Source organism: Sebastes fasciatus, chromosome 24 (assembly GCF_043250625.1).
Source record: "Sebastes fasciatus isolate fSebFas1 chromosome 24, fSebFas1.pri, whole genome shotgun sequence".
NCBI lineage: Eukaryota > Metazoa > Chordata > Actinopteri > Perciformes > Sebastidae > Sebastes > Sebastes fasciatus.
The window spans coordinates 3,151,622-3,167,551 of NC_133818.1; the positions used below are offsets into that span (position 1 = coordinate 3,151,622).

Here is a 15,930-nt window from a genome sequence, read left to right on the forward strand (position 1 = left end):
GTGAAATTCCCTGCTGGATTTTTGGTAAAGGAATTATATATCTGACTCGACCAGCTGTTTGAAGATTCAACACACTTAAGCATTAGTGCTGTTTGGGAAAGTTTCCTTGAGATACTTCTATCTCATCCTTGAAGCCTTTTCTCTCTTGTAAGAACATTAAATAAATTAAAGCAGAACTTAAATCCCACATTTGTTTAAAGATATCTGGAGACAGTTTGGTATTTATTTCCTTGGTGGCAGCAAAACACAAGCCTTCAGAAACACTTTTAGTGCTGACTAACTCTGAAATACACACTATAAACGCTAGTCTATTAACATTTAGGGTAACATACGACCCATAATGCAACACTCCGTAGTCAGAGGACATTCAAAAAGAATATCTGATGTTGCTAACAAATATAATCACACCTTTTTAGGCTGCCGACGCCTGCGTTAGACAATCTTGGGAAGTGAAATCATCACCTTGCCAGAGAACTGCTTCACAGTTACCTTTGAGCAATGCTAAATGTCTGTGGTTGTACTGGCAGCTCCTCTTCATAATGCTGGTGATGTGAAGCAGCGTGTTTCTGGGAAAAGAGTGCATGTGCTCAGCTAATCTTTCCTGGGTAAATAAACACTAAAAAAGAAGTGCTCTTCCATATCTACTCAGGCTGAATCACGGCTGAAGGCCTGCAGCACAAAAAGAAGATTCACTATTTAAATTCAGGAAATGTGTGAGTGCATGAATTCAGTTGGCGCTGTTGTGTTTCGCCATAAATCACGTTAAACGGCGTGCAGAGCATGCTGTGGTAGCAGTAAAACATTTGGCATGGCACAAGGGAGAAAAACTCCCCGAGAGGAGAAGCAGAGAGAGAGAGAGAGAGAGAGCAAAGGATCATGGGATTAAAAATGAAGTCTGTTTTAACATGAAGCTGTTTGAAATGTTGACACATTTCACAACACATGATGGGAAATTACCAAAGTTTCAGTATGAGAGCAGGTAACGTCGACCACTTGTTCTTCACAGACACATTCTTTTAAGCCTTTTGCACCTTTTTTATGCATCAGCTTGAAAGTTTCCACATGACTTTAATTCTTCAGAAGTCTCAATGAGCTTTAAATGAGAGAAGAGCAACACTGTGTCTTCCTTTGTCTTGTTTTTCTGTTGTATAATCCTGTATAAATACAGATCTATAGATAAAAAAGACAAAGAGTGAGTAGACAACAAATATATTTAATCTTTACTTTGTGCATATATGATGTGTCTTTTTCATTCCCCTCTATGTTCATGTGCTTCCTGGTATTGCATCAACAATATCATATTTTGAGCCTGAGTTTGCAGGGTGGCCAAACCTCCAATATGTGTGAAGCAAGTTCAAATGTGTGCTCTGGGAATGCAAGTGGTCGGCAGCTCCATTAATCTTAACTAAATAAAACAGGCGGTGGTGTAAATCAGCACGAGAGGGCATCTCAAAAGAAAAACTTGGCGCATTTTGTAGCTTTTTTTCTTTTTAAGAAGCAGATTTATGGCTCCGACCAAACAAAATCTTTCTTGGTCCGTACTAGTCTCTATCTAATCTTCTCTATTTGCAGCAGCTGTTCTACAACACAAATGTTCCCTAATTCATACTTTTACGGCTCTGGATCAAACCAGCGACTCGTGGTGTGTTTCTGTTTTGGTACCAGATAGTTTGGTTGCTAATGTTGGTTAAACACCCACACTATTTGAATTTCCTGCCACAGCTCGAGAATGTCGTCTTTGATATGAGCTTCTGAAATGTAATGCCACCTGGTCTTCCTCACTCTTAATGAGACACTGGGACATTTCCCTTTCTTTGTGCTTTAGTGTGTTTAACCAACCCATCTGGTTTGGTTGTCCGCTGGCATCTTCTTGTCTCTGTACCAGGCTGTTATGGCAAATCTTAAATTATCAGACTCTTTTATGGCTCTAACCAAACTGAACTCTTTCCTTTGGCTTGTCCGGGTCTAATGTACAAAGTCTTTTGATGGCATTAACCGTTGGACCAACCAGAAGTTAAAGGAATCTATAAAGATTTACTGATGACCACTCAAAATATTATTATAGAAAATATTCTTTCATTATTTATATACAGAGACAATATGTAAGAAATAAGACATCTACAGACACAGCTTTCCCTGCATGATATATAAATCACGACATGTCAAAGTCATGTTACTATAAATAAAACATGCCCAGTGTATTAATGAACAGACAGACTCCAGAGGGTTAAATCCATTTTATGAAACAAACCTCACTTCAACTCCATTTAAAGTTAAAATATCGAGGTATTAAACCCTAAAGCACACATTGTCATTTCAGATCCTATTTTTGAGCAAAACGTGAGCTTGTCACATGTAATCACTGTAAGAAACAGGAACATTTCTAAAAATGCTCCGTATAACTTTAATCGTGGAGTTCTAACTTATAATCAGAGGGTTATTATCCAGAGTTTTTATGATGCTTTTGTTGGAGAAGACGCTGCATGTTTCCATTAAACTCGTCCTGCATACACAAGAGCTATTACAAAACCAGCTCTATCTGGATCGATCGAGTCCTCCCGTCGGCGTCTTGAGGACGTTGTCAACCACTTCACATGATCCTCGTCTTCCAAACAGTCCGCCTCCCCGCTGTGTTCGGTGCGCTGGGGAAAACGCAGAGGCCAATGGGTAATTTTGTGGCTCTGCCTGTTATCCTCGTTTGGCCTGGAGTTTTTTAACAAGGACAGGGCTGAACCAGCCTCCATGCACTCTGTCTGTGTGTGTGTGTGTGTGTGTGTGTGTGTGTGTGTGTGTGTGTGTGTGTGTGTGTGTGTGTGTATGTGTGAGTGTGAGTGTGTGTGTGTGTGTGTGTGTTTGAAGGCACTGAAATTCAAACCCAGTGCCTGAATTGGTACAAAATCTGTGCCAGTACTAGCAGTCTGCATAGCGTGGAGGCCTGCAACTAATATAGTGATTATTCTGCGGATGAATCCGTTCATTTTGAGTCTTTAAGAGCTCATTGTGACGTCTTCAGACAATCACATTAGACTAATTCACATTTGACAAGCTAGAACTGCAATTATTTTTATAAAACGCATATATATTGATCACTTTTGTGCCAATAATTAGGCTCCATAAATCAAACTGGACTGTGTCCTTCTGTCCCTCCTCCATCACTCCATCCATCATCATTTCTTTACTAGTTTCCTCCACCTGCTTCCTCTCCGAGAGGATATTTAAGGTTATTTTCCTCTTGTTTTTCTGCTGCTGATAAGAACTGCTTGATAAGTGCCAGAAGAGGAAGAGGAAGAGGAGGAAGAGTTGAGTGACAGTGTTGTAAGACGACAGGAAACATCAGGCAGCTCCACCCTGATAGAAAGAGACAGAGATGTTCCTCTTTCTCTTCTCATTTCACCAAATCTTTTTTATTGAGAAAGTGTTTTGTAAACACAATCAGACATTTGTACACTGAGTGGAGCAAAGTCAAAGTTCACTTTCACTTCCTGTGTGGGGTTTCTTCTTCTGTGTTTTTCTCAGAAATGTGTGAGTTCAAAAAGGTGAAATGAAATGAACAATAACAAATCACATAAATATCAGTTTAAATAAACAATGGGATTCCTAATTTTAGTCCAACATGCAGCTAATTTGTTTCTTCTCACACTTGAAATATACATGAAGTCCTCTTACTTTATTTCTTCTTCTGTGTATAAAAAAACTGACATTTATTTGTAATCTTCTTCACCTCCAGCCAGCATGAAGAAAGGCCACAACGGCTCCAGCTGGACCAGCGAGCGGAGCCTCATGTTCGGAGGAAACGTCCAGAACGCACTGACGCCGTCCTCTACGACCTCCGCCTCCTCGTCCTCCGTGGCCTCCGCCACCCCGGTGACCTCCATCGACGGAGTCAGCTTCACTGAAGGAGACCTGCTGCTTCAGGTAACACTTCAGAGATGTTCATTGTTTAGTGTTTTAGACTAAAAGCAACAGGAATAACCTTTTATTTATTTTGGTCTCCAGGCGCTGAACGGCTTTGTGCTGGTGGTGACGGCTGAAGGCTACGTCTTCTACACATCCCCCTCCATCACGGACTTCCTTGGCTTCCACCAGGTAAAACATGATGCATGAGCTGATAATCAATAATAGTAGAATAATACTGAAGGTCACTTACATTGTCTTCCTCAGAACCAACGTTAGAAAATGCTTTACGCCAAAGAAAGGGTCAAAATAAACAAAATAAAATGTCAAAAGTCCAAAATGTATCTTTGAACAGTCTTAATGTAACGATCTGAGACATACAGTGCATAAAAATGAGATCTCAGGTATTCAAATCTAAAAGATAATAGTCAGTCTGAGCTCCTCAGGCACTTTATTCCCATCAATTCTTAATCAATATGCTCACATATACTACCGTCAGTTTTCATTGCATGCTGCAAGATGTTGAGCTTTATTGATTCTTGTGAAGAAATTATGATATTTATCAGGGAGAAAAAACTCTATTTAATTGTGTGTGTGTGTGTGTGTGTGTGTGTGTGTGGCGTGCGTGTGTGTGTTTAGTGTGCGTGCGTGCGTGCGTGCGTGCGTGCGTGCGTGCGTGCGTGCGTGCGTGCGTGCGTGCACTGAACTGAACTGAACTGCTGTGAACTCTTGACTTGTAAACACGTCCGTTTGAACCGGGTTAAAGATGTCTGCAGTCTGGGATAAAAAAAAGAAAATGTTGCCTGGGGAGAGTGCACAACAACAACACACACATATACACACACACGCACACACACACACACACTTACTGTATATACACACATTTACACACCACAGCTTTTCTACGACACAATCTGACTATTTATTACCATGATAAACCTTATTTGTAGAGCAGCTTTGCACATTGAAGAGCAGACATGTGACATCTTATATATCTTAATAAGTACATAGTAGCAGTAGTAGTACTGGTAGGATTTAGGTTTGTAACATCCAGCAGTAGTAGCAGTAGTAATAGTAGTATTACTAGTACTAGACCTCCTTTCACATAGTGTGTTGTTGGTTGTGTGTGCATGAGAGTAAGATGATAACAAGTATTGGATAATAGATCCAGAGGAAGACGTTTTGTTGGCGAGCTGCAGCTCTTCTAGTGTTTGTTCTGGCCAACTGCGTTCAAGAGCGATGATGCAAGTGTTAACACACACACGGTGTGAAGAACGCTGTGGGCCCTGACACTCTGAGCGGAGTGGATGAATGCCACCGACCGACATAAGGCTGGAAACACAGAGACGCCGTTGTGCTAAAGGAGCGAGGTGCTGAGCGAACCACACCTCTCGGCTTTCTTTCTCTTACTCAAACAAAACCCTCCTTTGTCAGCGCTGCTGAAAAATGGCTTCAAACTGCTCAGCAGGCTTTGTTGAGTTCAAAGACACCCTGAAGTCAGGATTTGTGAGCACTAGAGTTTTTTTTTAACCACTACAGAAACAGAAATAGTGCCTAATGCTTGTACTTCTACTACTGCTGCTGATGTTATTCTATTTTATTCTTTATTTATTTGATTAAATCCTTCATGTCACAGTTGAGAGCCGGTGTTCTTCCTCTGGCCACTGAGGTCGGTCAATTCACTAAGAGAGTTAATGTTCCTTTAAATGTCTCCATAAAGTATATTCTGAAGCAGAACAAAACATGAAGTTTGTTTGTTAACTTAGCCTCAAAAGCCAGAAAAAAAGCTATTATTGAATTAGTATTTATTCAGATTTTTTCAGTACTACATAGTCAATGTTTTATGAATGTTGTTGTAGACAAAGAAGGTCTGAACATTTGATCGTGAGAGAAGTTGTTTGGAAATGTATACGCAGCACTTTTTACAGTTAAGAACACTAATGATAATGCTGGATTGCAGTAAATTGCTATTTGAATTCATACAACAAAGAAATGTTGATTTATTTCTCTCTTTTCAGTCGGATATCGTCCATCAGAGCGTGTTTGAGTTGATCCACACAGACGACCGAGCTATTTTCAGACGGCAGCTTCACTTCGCTCTCAACCCGAATACCAACCAGCAAGACGGCACCGCAGCGAGTCCCAGTACGTCTGCTCATTATGTACACTACAATATCTGAATGTGTGTTACACCTGAGCAACACCGTAAACAGAAAAGGCAAAGAGGAGCAATATAATAAATCAAATAATCAAGGGGTTTCTTATAGTTCCCAATAGGAAATATCCAGTCTGTCCATTATACATACAGTTCCTGCATTTATTTTTGTCTTTATTTATTTTATTTGTCCTTATTCTACCATATTACCATATTTTCTTGTTGCTTGCTTCAGTAATATTTTGAGAATATATTTTTAAATATAAATGAAACTTGTTAGCTGAGCATCTAATCTGATGATCACAGCACTGATTATCAACATTAGATGGAACTAGATGGTCAATGTTTCGTCTCTGCTGCAGGTGAGCAGAGCTCGGCGGAGGTCAGCAGCAACGTGATGACCTACGACCCGCAGGCCATCCCTCCAGAGAACTCCTCCTTCCTGGAGAGAAACTTCTGCTGCCGCTTCCGCTGCCTGCTCGACAACTCCTCCGGCTTCCTGGTAAAATACACGCCAGCGAAGATTGTCTGTGTTTTAAAAGATGAATCACACTCAATAATAAATACGCTTTTTAAAATGACACTGATCCTGCTGAACCAGATGTTTGAAACTTGAGGTCAGAGATGATTGCGTGTTTGTCTCCAGGCCCTGAACTTCCGCGGCCGCCTGAAGTTCCTCCACGGTCAGAACCGGTTGTCGGAGGACGGGGCGCTGGTTCCCCCGCAGCTCGCTCTGTTCTGCATCGCCACGCAGATGCAGCCGCCGTCCATCCTGGAGATCCGCACCAAGACGCTCATCTTCCAGACCAAACACAAGCTGGACTTCACTCCCATGGGCATCGACACCAGGTAGACGCTCACACACGGGTTGTTTATTAAGATCACAATAACTCATTAACAGATTGAGATGGTTTCTTATCTTTTATATTGAGTACAAAGTTTATACAAGCTGGTTCCATATTAATACTATGTTCTGACAAACAGAAAACACTTAAGGATTATAATGCAAACAAAACAGATTTATTTCTGTAATTGTCTGCTTCTCTAAAGCAAGAGAACCATAAAAACACTAAGAATGTATGTATTAAGATTCATTTAATCAGGTAGTCAGACGACCAACATACAAAAACAGGCTACAAGAGTGACCTTTGACCTTTAATTCAAACATTGAAAGTGTCTTTATCTCTCCTCTACAGAGGGAAGGTGGTTCTGGGTTACAATGAAGTGGAGCTCTGTATGAAAGGTTCAGGCTACAACTTCATCCACGCTGCAGACATGATGTACTGCGCCGACAACCACATAAGAAGTAAGTCACCGCCCAAATATTCGCTCATTACAGCTTCTCAAATGTGTAAATTTGTGCTTTTCTTTTTCAGATTAAAATGTTGACATTTGGGGTTGAAATGAGCGATTAGAGGATGTTATTTTTGGGCTAAAGGAGAGGTTGATTTAGTCCTCGTGGCACTGCGAGGGGAGAATTAGTTTTTATTTCAACAACTTAAAATGGTCTCTTTCACTGTTGTATTTGTGCACAGATTGAGATAACACATTTATTACAGTGTCCTTAGAGAGAGAAAAAGGAATGTTTTACTTTACGTTAATCTGATATTTTGTTGAGACTTGTGTCAGGCTGAAAGTGATACAGACATGTGAGCAGGTCTATTATAGGTTGATGTATGAATGGATATATTGATGGATGTCCGGTCTTTTCTGTGTCGTATCCAGTGATGAAAACCGGAGAAAGCGGCTTCACCGTCTTCAGGCTTCTGGCCAAAACTGGGATGTGGGTCTGGGTCCAGGCCAACGCCAGGCTGGTGTTTAAAACAGGGAAACCGGACTTCATCGTGGCCCGGCAGAGAGCTTTGACGTAAGTTCACAGCCAAAGAGCTGGGAGTGTTTCTTTGTAATGGTTTAGTCGGAGCAGCAAACCCAGTCTTGTTTTTGTTTGCTACAGAAATAACGAAGGGGAAGAGCAGCTACGCCTCCGTCGGCTGCAGTTGCCGTTCAACTTTGCCACTGGGGAGGCGTTGCTTTATGATGTCACTCCAACCGTCGAAGTCCTCGACCCATGCTCCGCCCCCGACCAGAGGAAGATAGACGAGTACACCGTCCCTCGCGAAAGCATGCTGGGCTGCATGCTGAGTCAGGACCAGTCTATCTACTGTGAACACAACAACACCAACTCCCTCAGCTCTCTCAACGATGCCGCCTTCAAGGACACCCACCCTACAGTCAACATTCCTGGAGATATCTGGGAGCTCACCACACCCAAACCTGTTGTGGGGAGCCTGGTGAAGTCCGAGGCCACAGTTCAGGACATGATGGAGACCCTGCAGCAGATCCTCGGGGAGAGCGACCTCGGCGACACCCTGCATGTGGGGCCTGAAGAGCTCAAGAGCTGGGAGAGCACCCTGCTGAAGATGACTAACAACAGCTGCGAGATGAACGAAGACCTGGACGACATCCTCAGCAACGACATCCTGTCGTACGTAGAGGAGCAGCTCCAGTTGGAGGGCGGCCTCAAGCTGCCAGATCAGCTGGATGACATACCAGTCTGCCTTTCCACTTTGGACCTCCCGAACCAGATTCCTGACCGGGTTGGGGAGCAGAACTTCGGCTGGCCTCTGGAGCCCCAAAACCAGCTGATACCAAACGGCGGGCAGATGTTAACCGGACAGCCGACTCCAGGCCTGGGGATCATGAAGCTGACCCACATGGATCTTCCTCAGTTGAGTTCCGGTCCAACCCTTCAGCAGATCGCCTCACTGCAAACGCTTCCCGCTTCTGTTGGTCTTCAACTGGGAACCACAGGCAACACTGGTGCTCCGGTTACCTTCAACCCCCCCATGGCGGCTCAGACGCAGAACCAACTGAGATCCTTGCAGGTCGCTGCCAAGGACAACAACCGCGGAGCATTCTCGCTCAGGCAAACTTCAACCAATCAGATTCACCCCAACCAAATGGCTCAACCAATGCAGAACCACCTTCAGATGAGGACGCCCAGCCTACCAATCGGCCTCCAGGACCAAAGCGCAAAAAGACAGTTAACTCCTGTGTTCAACTTTCAGGGAAACCAGTGGAACGCCTCCGTCCCCAACTCAAACCAAGCCAACAACTTTGTAGAAACGTACACCCAGAATATTTCAAACCAACCCGGTTTTACTGCAGATCCTTCCTCGTCGAGCTGCTTACAGGGACACTTTGCACTTAATACACAGAACAATGACAATCAGAGACAGCCTTGGCCGCCGGAGCAGCAGCTCATCTCAAGTGGACACCAACAAATGGGCGCCTGCCTCAACCAAATGCCAGGATATCAGAGGAATCCTCTTCCCGATGTCGTCGCGGCCCAGAACGCTGTCAACGGCAGGCCGATGTTCAGGACTCCAGAGACTTCAAACGTACCGTTTCCTGTTCAGCAGGTCATGGAGCCGCCACCTCTTGCACCTTCTAGCAGCTGTATGTACAGAAATGCCCCCACCTCTGTGCCTGTAAACGGGGTGCACCTCAGTCAGGTGCCCTCCTGCCAGAGACTGAACCCCGCCAGCAGCCAGATTCCCTCCAAGCCCTCCTGCTTCTATCAGGGTCTCCCCGGAGGCGGCTCCGTGCCGGGGATGACGGCGATCCCGAATCCTGATGAGGCGGCGCTGTCCTGCCAAATGACGGCTGGTCTCGACCCGGACGGCCTGCTGATGCAACAACAGCCGTACCTAAACTTCAGTGAGCAGACACAGGTAAGCCGGACTCTGCATTCCTATTTCTACAAGTTTTAACTTAAAGGACCACTTCAGAATACAATGACTTAGTATACTGCTGGGTAGTTTAATGCATATTAATACATCAACATTTATTGTTTTAATTATCTGAATCTGCAATGTAACTAAAGCTGTCAAAATGAATTTAGTGCAGTATAAAGTACAATATTTGCCTCCAAAAAGTGGTGGAGTAGAAGTAGAAAGTACCTCAAAATTGTACTAAAGTACAGTACTTGAGATTTTCCTCACACATTATCTACTGGTCAGCATTTCTTTCACATATTCTCTTGAGTTTCCACTCAAATTCCAGTTGATTGGAGACTTTAAATGACTCTCTGGTATTTGTTATTCTACGTACGTCTTTTGTCATTTCACAGATCAACAGCCGTCCAGTCGTGGGGAACGGAGGTTTCCCCTTCTCCTCGCTGCCCAACGGGAACGCATACTACTCAGAGAACAAATAGGAATCAGCCGCTGTGACTTGTGGACGGCAGAGGATCCCAACTCGGACTGAAACGGCAGTTTTAAACGAAGCAAAAAAACTCCTGTCTCTAAACATGAAAGTGGATCAGACTGAAGAACAGAAATGTGCCTGAGAAGGACGAGGAGACACAACAGGACGCCTCTCCTTCCTCTTTCTTCTTCTTTTTAGGAAACCGTGATGAAAGTGTTTGGTTCAGGATGGCTGAAGAAAAAAAGAAAATCTGTCTTTGTCAAAGAAGACAGAAGGAATTCCCTCTTTGGAGCTGGTTGGATTATACCAAAACAAGGATGACCTGAATCACTGATTTGTTCTGTGCAAAATCAGGATCAAGTTGGAGGAATTTGAACACGAGAATGATGGATGAAAGTCATCGTCGCTCATCGTCAGCTGCTGTGTATGTATCGGAGGCGGGATAGTGAACAAGATCAACTCCTGAGTCCTCGTCCCTGACGCCTTTTCTCTTGTAAAACCCTGTCTTCTTCTGCTCATTGCAGTGGGCTCCTTACTGCCCCCCTGTGGTCAGAGGCCCTGCTCACACCTGGCATTAACATGCATCTCGTCTCCAACGACCACTTGTGATCAGATCTCACTTCCCCACTCTACAGGCAAATAAACACGTAGTAAACACACGGCTAATCCAGCAGACGGTGTGACGTAGCATTACAGGGATGTCTGTAGCAATGTCAGGTACATTTTATTAACATCTAAATTAGGGCTGATAGAGTTAACGCAGATTGTTTTAACAGTATGATAATAATGCACTTCCTGTTCCTAGTCTGATAGTCTGTAGATTTCACACCTGTACTTAGAGCTGTCCACTTGTGATGGGATCACTGAGGACGTGTGTGTTACTTCCAGATGTGCACAGGGCCAGAGAGCAGAAAACACCCACTGCAACCAACCGTTTGTTTGGATCGTTGGCAGAGGGCAATCGTCTGTGTGAATGTGGACATTATTCAGTCTGAAAACATGAACAGCATGTTTGATTTGATGAGCCTGGAGGACGGTGAAGAACTAACAATAACGTACCGAGTGGATGTGAGCGTGCTGTGGAGTAGTTAAAGCAGCCGAGCTCATCGTTTTAAACCACCAAACTCCATCTGTGCTGTCATTGTTATCAGAAGAAATGCATCATTTAATCTCCTGGACAGATTTCTCGGTGCTTATAAAGAGAAATATTTGACCTCCTTTAGTGTTAGAAACCAGAGAAAGGACTTGAAGGACGAGGACTACGTGGGTGGTTCGGTGGACCTCCTCCCGTCTCCCACACAGCGGCTGAGACCTGAATGAAAGATAAATAATCCTCTGCCGTCTCTGACGCACAAACAAAAATCTCTTTTCTACTTTGAGCGCTCAGAAGGATGAAATATATCTACTTTTTGTTGTTGTTGCTGTTTTTGTCCTTTTGAAAACGCGTCTTGATCACGTTCATTTCAACTCTTTGCTGTCCCGGTGAGGGAGACTTGCTTTGCAGACAGGGTATTAAAAAGAAAACGCACATCATCATCCTCCCAACAGAGATGAGTCAGTGAAAGCAGCTGCTTGTTAGTGCCTCTTTTATGTATTTGAAAAGCATTCAGTCAAAGCTTTTATCGCTGAGCCACTTCTTCTGAACTCTAATATTCCTGTGTTGTTGTTTTCCTGTTGTAGGGAGAAAGAGAAAATACAGACGGTGCCTTAAACTGACACAACTGTTGACATTTTAAAACATTTCCACCGGGAATATATGCAACAAAAAAAAAAGGTGTAGTGGAAATTTGATATTTGATACAAACCAAACTCGCCCTTGCCTTAAAGTCACAGAGACCATTTGTGAGATTTCTTTGTTTGCCAAAGCAGAGTAAAGAAGAGAAGCTTTATTACTACAACAAGAGATGCCTTAACAAACTGAAGATGGTGTTAGTTCTCTGCATTTTATAGATATTGGATCATAAACTCATTATAATGTATTATTTGAATATAAATTAAATAGCTTTTTTTTTTTATAATAGGCTCCGACTGAGAGTCGAAGCGAAGCAGACTCACTCACTGCCTTAAGATTGTCTTTTTAGACCTGAACCTGAACCTGAACCTGAACCTAAAGACCAGGATGTTAATCAGTCTCTACTGTCCTCCGTCCTCTTCCTCTTTCCTCTTTCTGTCTTTGTGGTTAATTTATCGACGTTCTTGCTCGGACCGGGAGTATCGACGATCTCCCGGGCAGCGAAAACACAGAAGTAAAACGGTTAAAGGCAGCTATTGTATATTATAAATGAGGAAAAGAAATGGAAAAAATGAACACTTCACAAGTGCCTTTTAATTGACCTCTTTTTGATTGTCTGTTTATTTTTTTAAAAACAACACAATTCAGCACTTCGATTGAAAAGAAACAGCACGAGGAAGCCTCAAAGTGCTTCATCCAGTACTGAGCCATGAAATCTACAAAAGTACAAAAGCAGTGAGTTAAATACCAAAAGAGAGTCAGTGAAGCCGTCTGTGATGCTTTATTCTCCAGGATACCAAAGGGAAAAGACACATCGGCTGTCTGTGGATGCTTTCAGGATTCCTGCACAGACAACAGACCAGAGTGATTGTAGTTGAGCTTTCACTGAATGTGAAAAATGTTTGATATTGAAAAATTGAGAAATATGCTGCGTTCATGTAAGCAGCGTTCACGCCAACACGCCGAAGTCACACTTAAAACTGGGATACATTGATTCTTCTGACAGCTTCTAAATAATGCATCAAAAGGAAAACAAATATGGATATGGATTATAATAAAAGAAATGATCTCTAGTTGCAACCGGCATGTTTTCACTATTTCTTGACATTTTATAGACAATTATTAATCAATTAATGGAAAAAATAAATCACAGAACTGCAGCTTTTTAAAATTAAATTTGGTTTTCACTGGATTATATATTATCTATATAGTCTATGAATTCTGTATTAGTGAGACAAATCTTAATTATGACTTGACATGAACACTAGTTACAAGTCTCAAATCCGTACTACAGTACTTCACGTTGTACTACACAATGATCATCCTAGTACTCTGTTTTAGTACTGGTTACAAAAACAGGAAGTGACACATAGTATAGTTGCTGAAAGGCATTCTGGGTAATGTAGTAGGAAAGGATGCAGGTTGAGTTACAGTTTGTTGTGATTGCTTTGACTCAATTTTCATAACATAATGTGCAAAACTCTTAATTTTAGGCTCCAGATGTCATCAAGCGTGCATCATAAAAACATCTACCGTATCTCAGATTTAATCATGAAGATAATTTAGTCGTATTAACGCCGTCAAACAGATTCTCATCAAAGTGAAGTCATTTTTCTCAGATTATATAAGAAGCAATGAGAGAAAATGGTACATCTACACAGAAGTAGATGTAAAATGATGTTTCCCTTTACAAGCTTGCAGTTTATTCACCAAATGTTCTATATTACTGTGATTAAATCTACATGAATTTAGTTTTTAAAGATAAGAATGAAGCGCTTCAGTCTGGATCTTTGCATATTAGAGGTCTGTGTAAATTGAGCCGGAGCAAAACAAAACAGTGCATTGTAACAAAGACCCACAGATTTCTCCCCATGTTGATCCCAGTTGATGTTTTTGAGACACGTTGGAGCACTCGGCGGTGCTTTCAGGTGCTAAAACAGAATCACTGCGTGCGTCTCGACAGCAGATTCACCAAAACGAAACCAAAAGTCATCACAGATGGATGCTATTCAACCGGCTGAATTATTCATAAGACTCAGTACAAAATGAAGCGCTTGTTCCAGAGGTGCGTGACCTCTTTAAAATCCTGAGTGCTTTCAATTCAATCACCAAGTATTCATATAGAAATATCAAATATATCTTGTTGCTTGCTTCTAGATGAAATAAAAACGCCTTTGTACTTATTATACTTTAAACCCCCAGGAGGCCAAGGCTCCACATTGCAGTATCTTTGTGTACCTGTATATAAATATATATATTTGTCTTTTTTTTTCAAATACGTATTGTCCTATATTGTGTATTTTAATGTCGTATTGCCTTAACCTGACTCACGCCTTCATCATGTACATTCTCTGCACAGCATATTCATATGTTAACCTCTTGTTATGATCTTCTTTTTGTAACTTTTCAACATATTATATCTTGTGGATTTGCCTTAAATATCTTGCCTCTACCAGTGTATTGAGTGTTTGAGTAAATCTTTTCATGCTCACCATATTAAAGGTGATCTGATCACACATACATGTCCTCTGGGCTCTGAATAAATGTGTTTTATTGTAATATTTTAACTAAAGAATGCTGGAAACGTGAAAGAATTACAGGAAATGATATGGTGAGAAGAGAAAAGTTAGTGGGTATTTTATATTACTCTCTAAATGAGAGTTTAATGAAAAAATTGAGGTAAAACAAATTGGTAAGCTCGACTCTAATTGGAGATAAAGAGAAAATCATGCATCTGTTTTTGTTTTAAATCCTTTCTAGGGTCTATTTGAGTCCAAAACTAAAAACATCTCATTTAAATATTGGGGATAATATAAGGACAATTGACATGGAACTTCATTTTATAAACCATTCAAATGGATTTGAATTTTTGATGCATCTTTTTTTATTTATTCCACATTATTTTTGTAGTTTTGATCAATGTGATGGTCTCCATTGTCCACTAGATGGTAGTGTAAGTCTACATGTCCCTGTTTGACAATCTGCTCCCAGTTCAGCCTATAATGGTTTTTATGGCAGGACCAAACTGGGATCAGAAGGGATCTTATATTGGGGTCTTATATTGTCTTACTTTGACGCGCTGCATTACAAACCAAGTCGACTAAGATGACCAAACTGCTGAAAAACTAAAACAAAATGAAAACAAAAGCAGGACATGTATCCAGCGGGTGTGACATTTAACATTTTTAGATTAATAAACTCATAGAAGGCAATAACATATCCTATAATAAGAAGTACTCACAGTCTTAACTTACTGCAAAGATATAAAAAAAAATACAAATAAATACAGTATATTATATTTATGGATTATGACGCATCAGCAAGCTTCATTTTAATGTTTTAATTAGTCAAGATTGAGCCAATTTTAACTCCTTTATATACCATTGGTTCGTCTATAGAAATTAAACATACTGCACTTTTATAAGCTGGTAATATGTTTTGTGTATAATATCTTTAGTTATGTCTTAAAAGTTTATTATTTGCATTTTATGTTTTATTAATTCAACTTTTAATTTTTTAATTTTTTTAATTTTAAAAGTTGCATAATGTCACTTTAAATAAAAGTAAAGTGAGGAAATACATTAATTTGCTCTGAACTACTGTATAAATCATTATGGGGGGCTTTTATACAAAATGACACCCAATCTAGGTGTTAATTAAAATATTAATACAGTACTACTGATATATAACAAGTCCCTCATAATGATTTTGTACAAAAATAATCACTCCAATCTTTTATAAAAGTTTTATTTTGAAACAGGAAGTTAACTTGATATTAATGTAGTTGTAGTTACCGACCGTGGCCACAAGAGGGCGTGAAAACTCATTATCTGGATGATATTATTTAGATTTATCTGAGGTTGTAGCTAGTTTACCGACTACTTTACATTTAAATACTACTGATATTACATAAATAAAATAATCAGAGCTAATATTAGAA

The 15,930-nt window shown here is 41.1% G+C and overlaps 1 protein-coding gene across 1 annotated transcript in view; it reads left to right on the forward strand.

Annotated features, from left to right (window-relative positions):
- Positions 1-14,517, forward strand: part of ahr2 (aryl hydrocarbon receptor 2) — a 62,648-nt gene extending 48,131 nt beyond the window's left edge. The window contains exons 3-11 of the mRNA XM_074627562.1: positions 3,728-3,915; positions 3,997-4,086; positions 5,913-6,039; positions 6,412-6,551; positions 6,696-6,898; positions 7,246-7,355; positions 7,775-7,916; positions 8,004-9,783; positions 10,182-14,517. Coding sequence (XP_074483663.1) covers positions 3,728-3,915; positions 3,997-4,086; positions 5,913-6,039; positions 6,412-6,551; positions 6,696-6,898; positions 7,246-7,355; positions 7,775-7,916; positions 8,004-9,783; positions 10,182-10,268 — 2,867 coding nt within the window. The 3' untranslated portion in view covers positions 10,269-14,517. The remainder of the gene's footprint in view (positions 1-3,727; positions 3,916-3,996; positions 4,087-5,912; positions 6,040-6,411; positions 6,552-6,695; positions 6,899-7,245; positions 7,356-7,774; positions 7,917-8,003; positions 9,784-10,181) is intronic.
- The last annotated feature ends 1,413 nt before the right edge of the window (positions 14,518-15,930 follow it).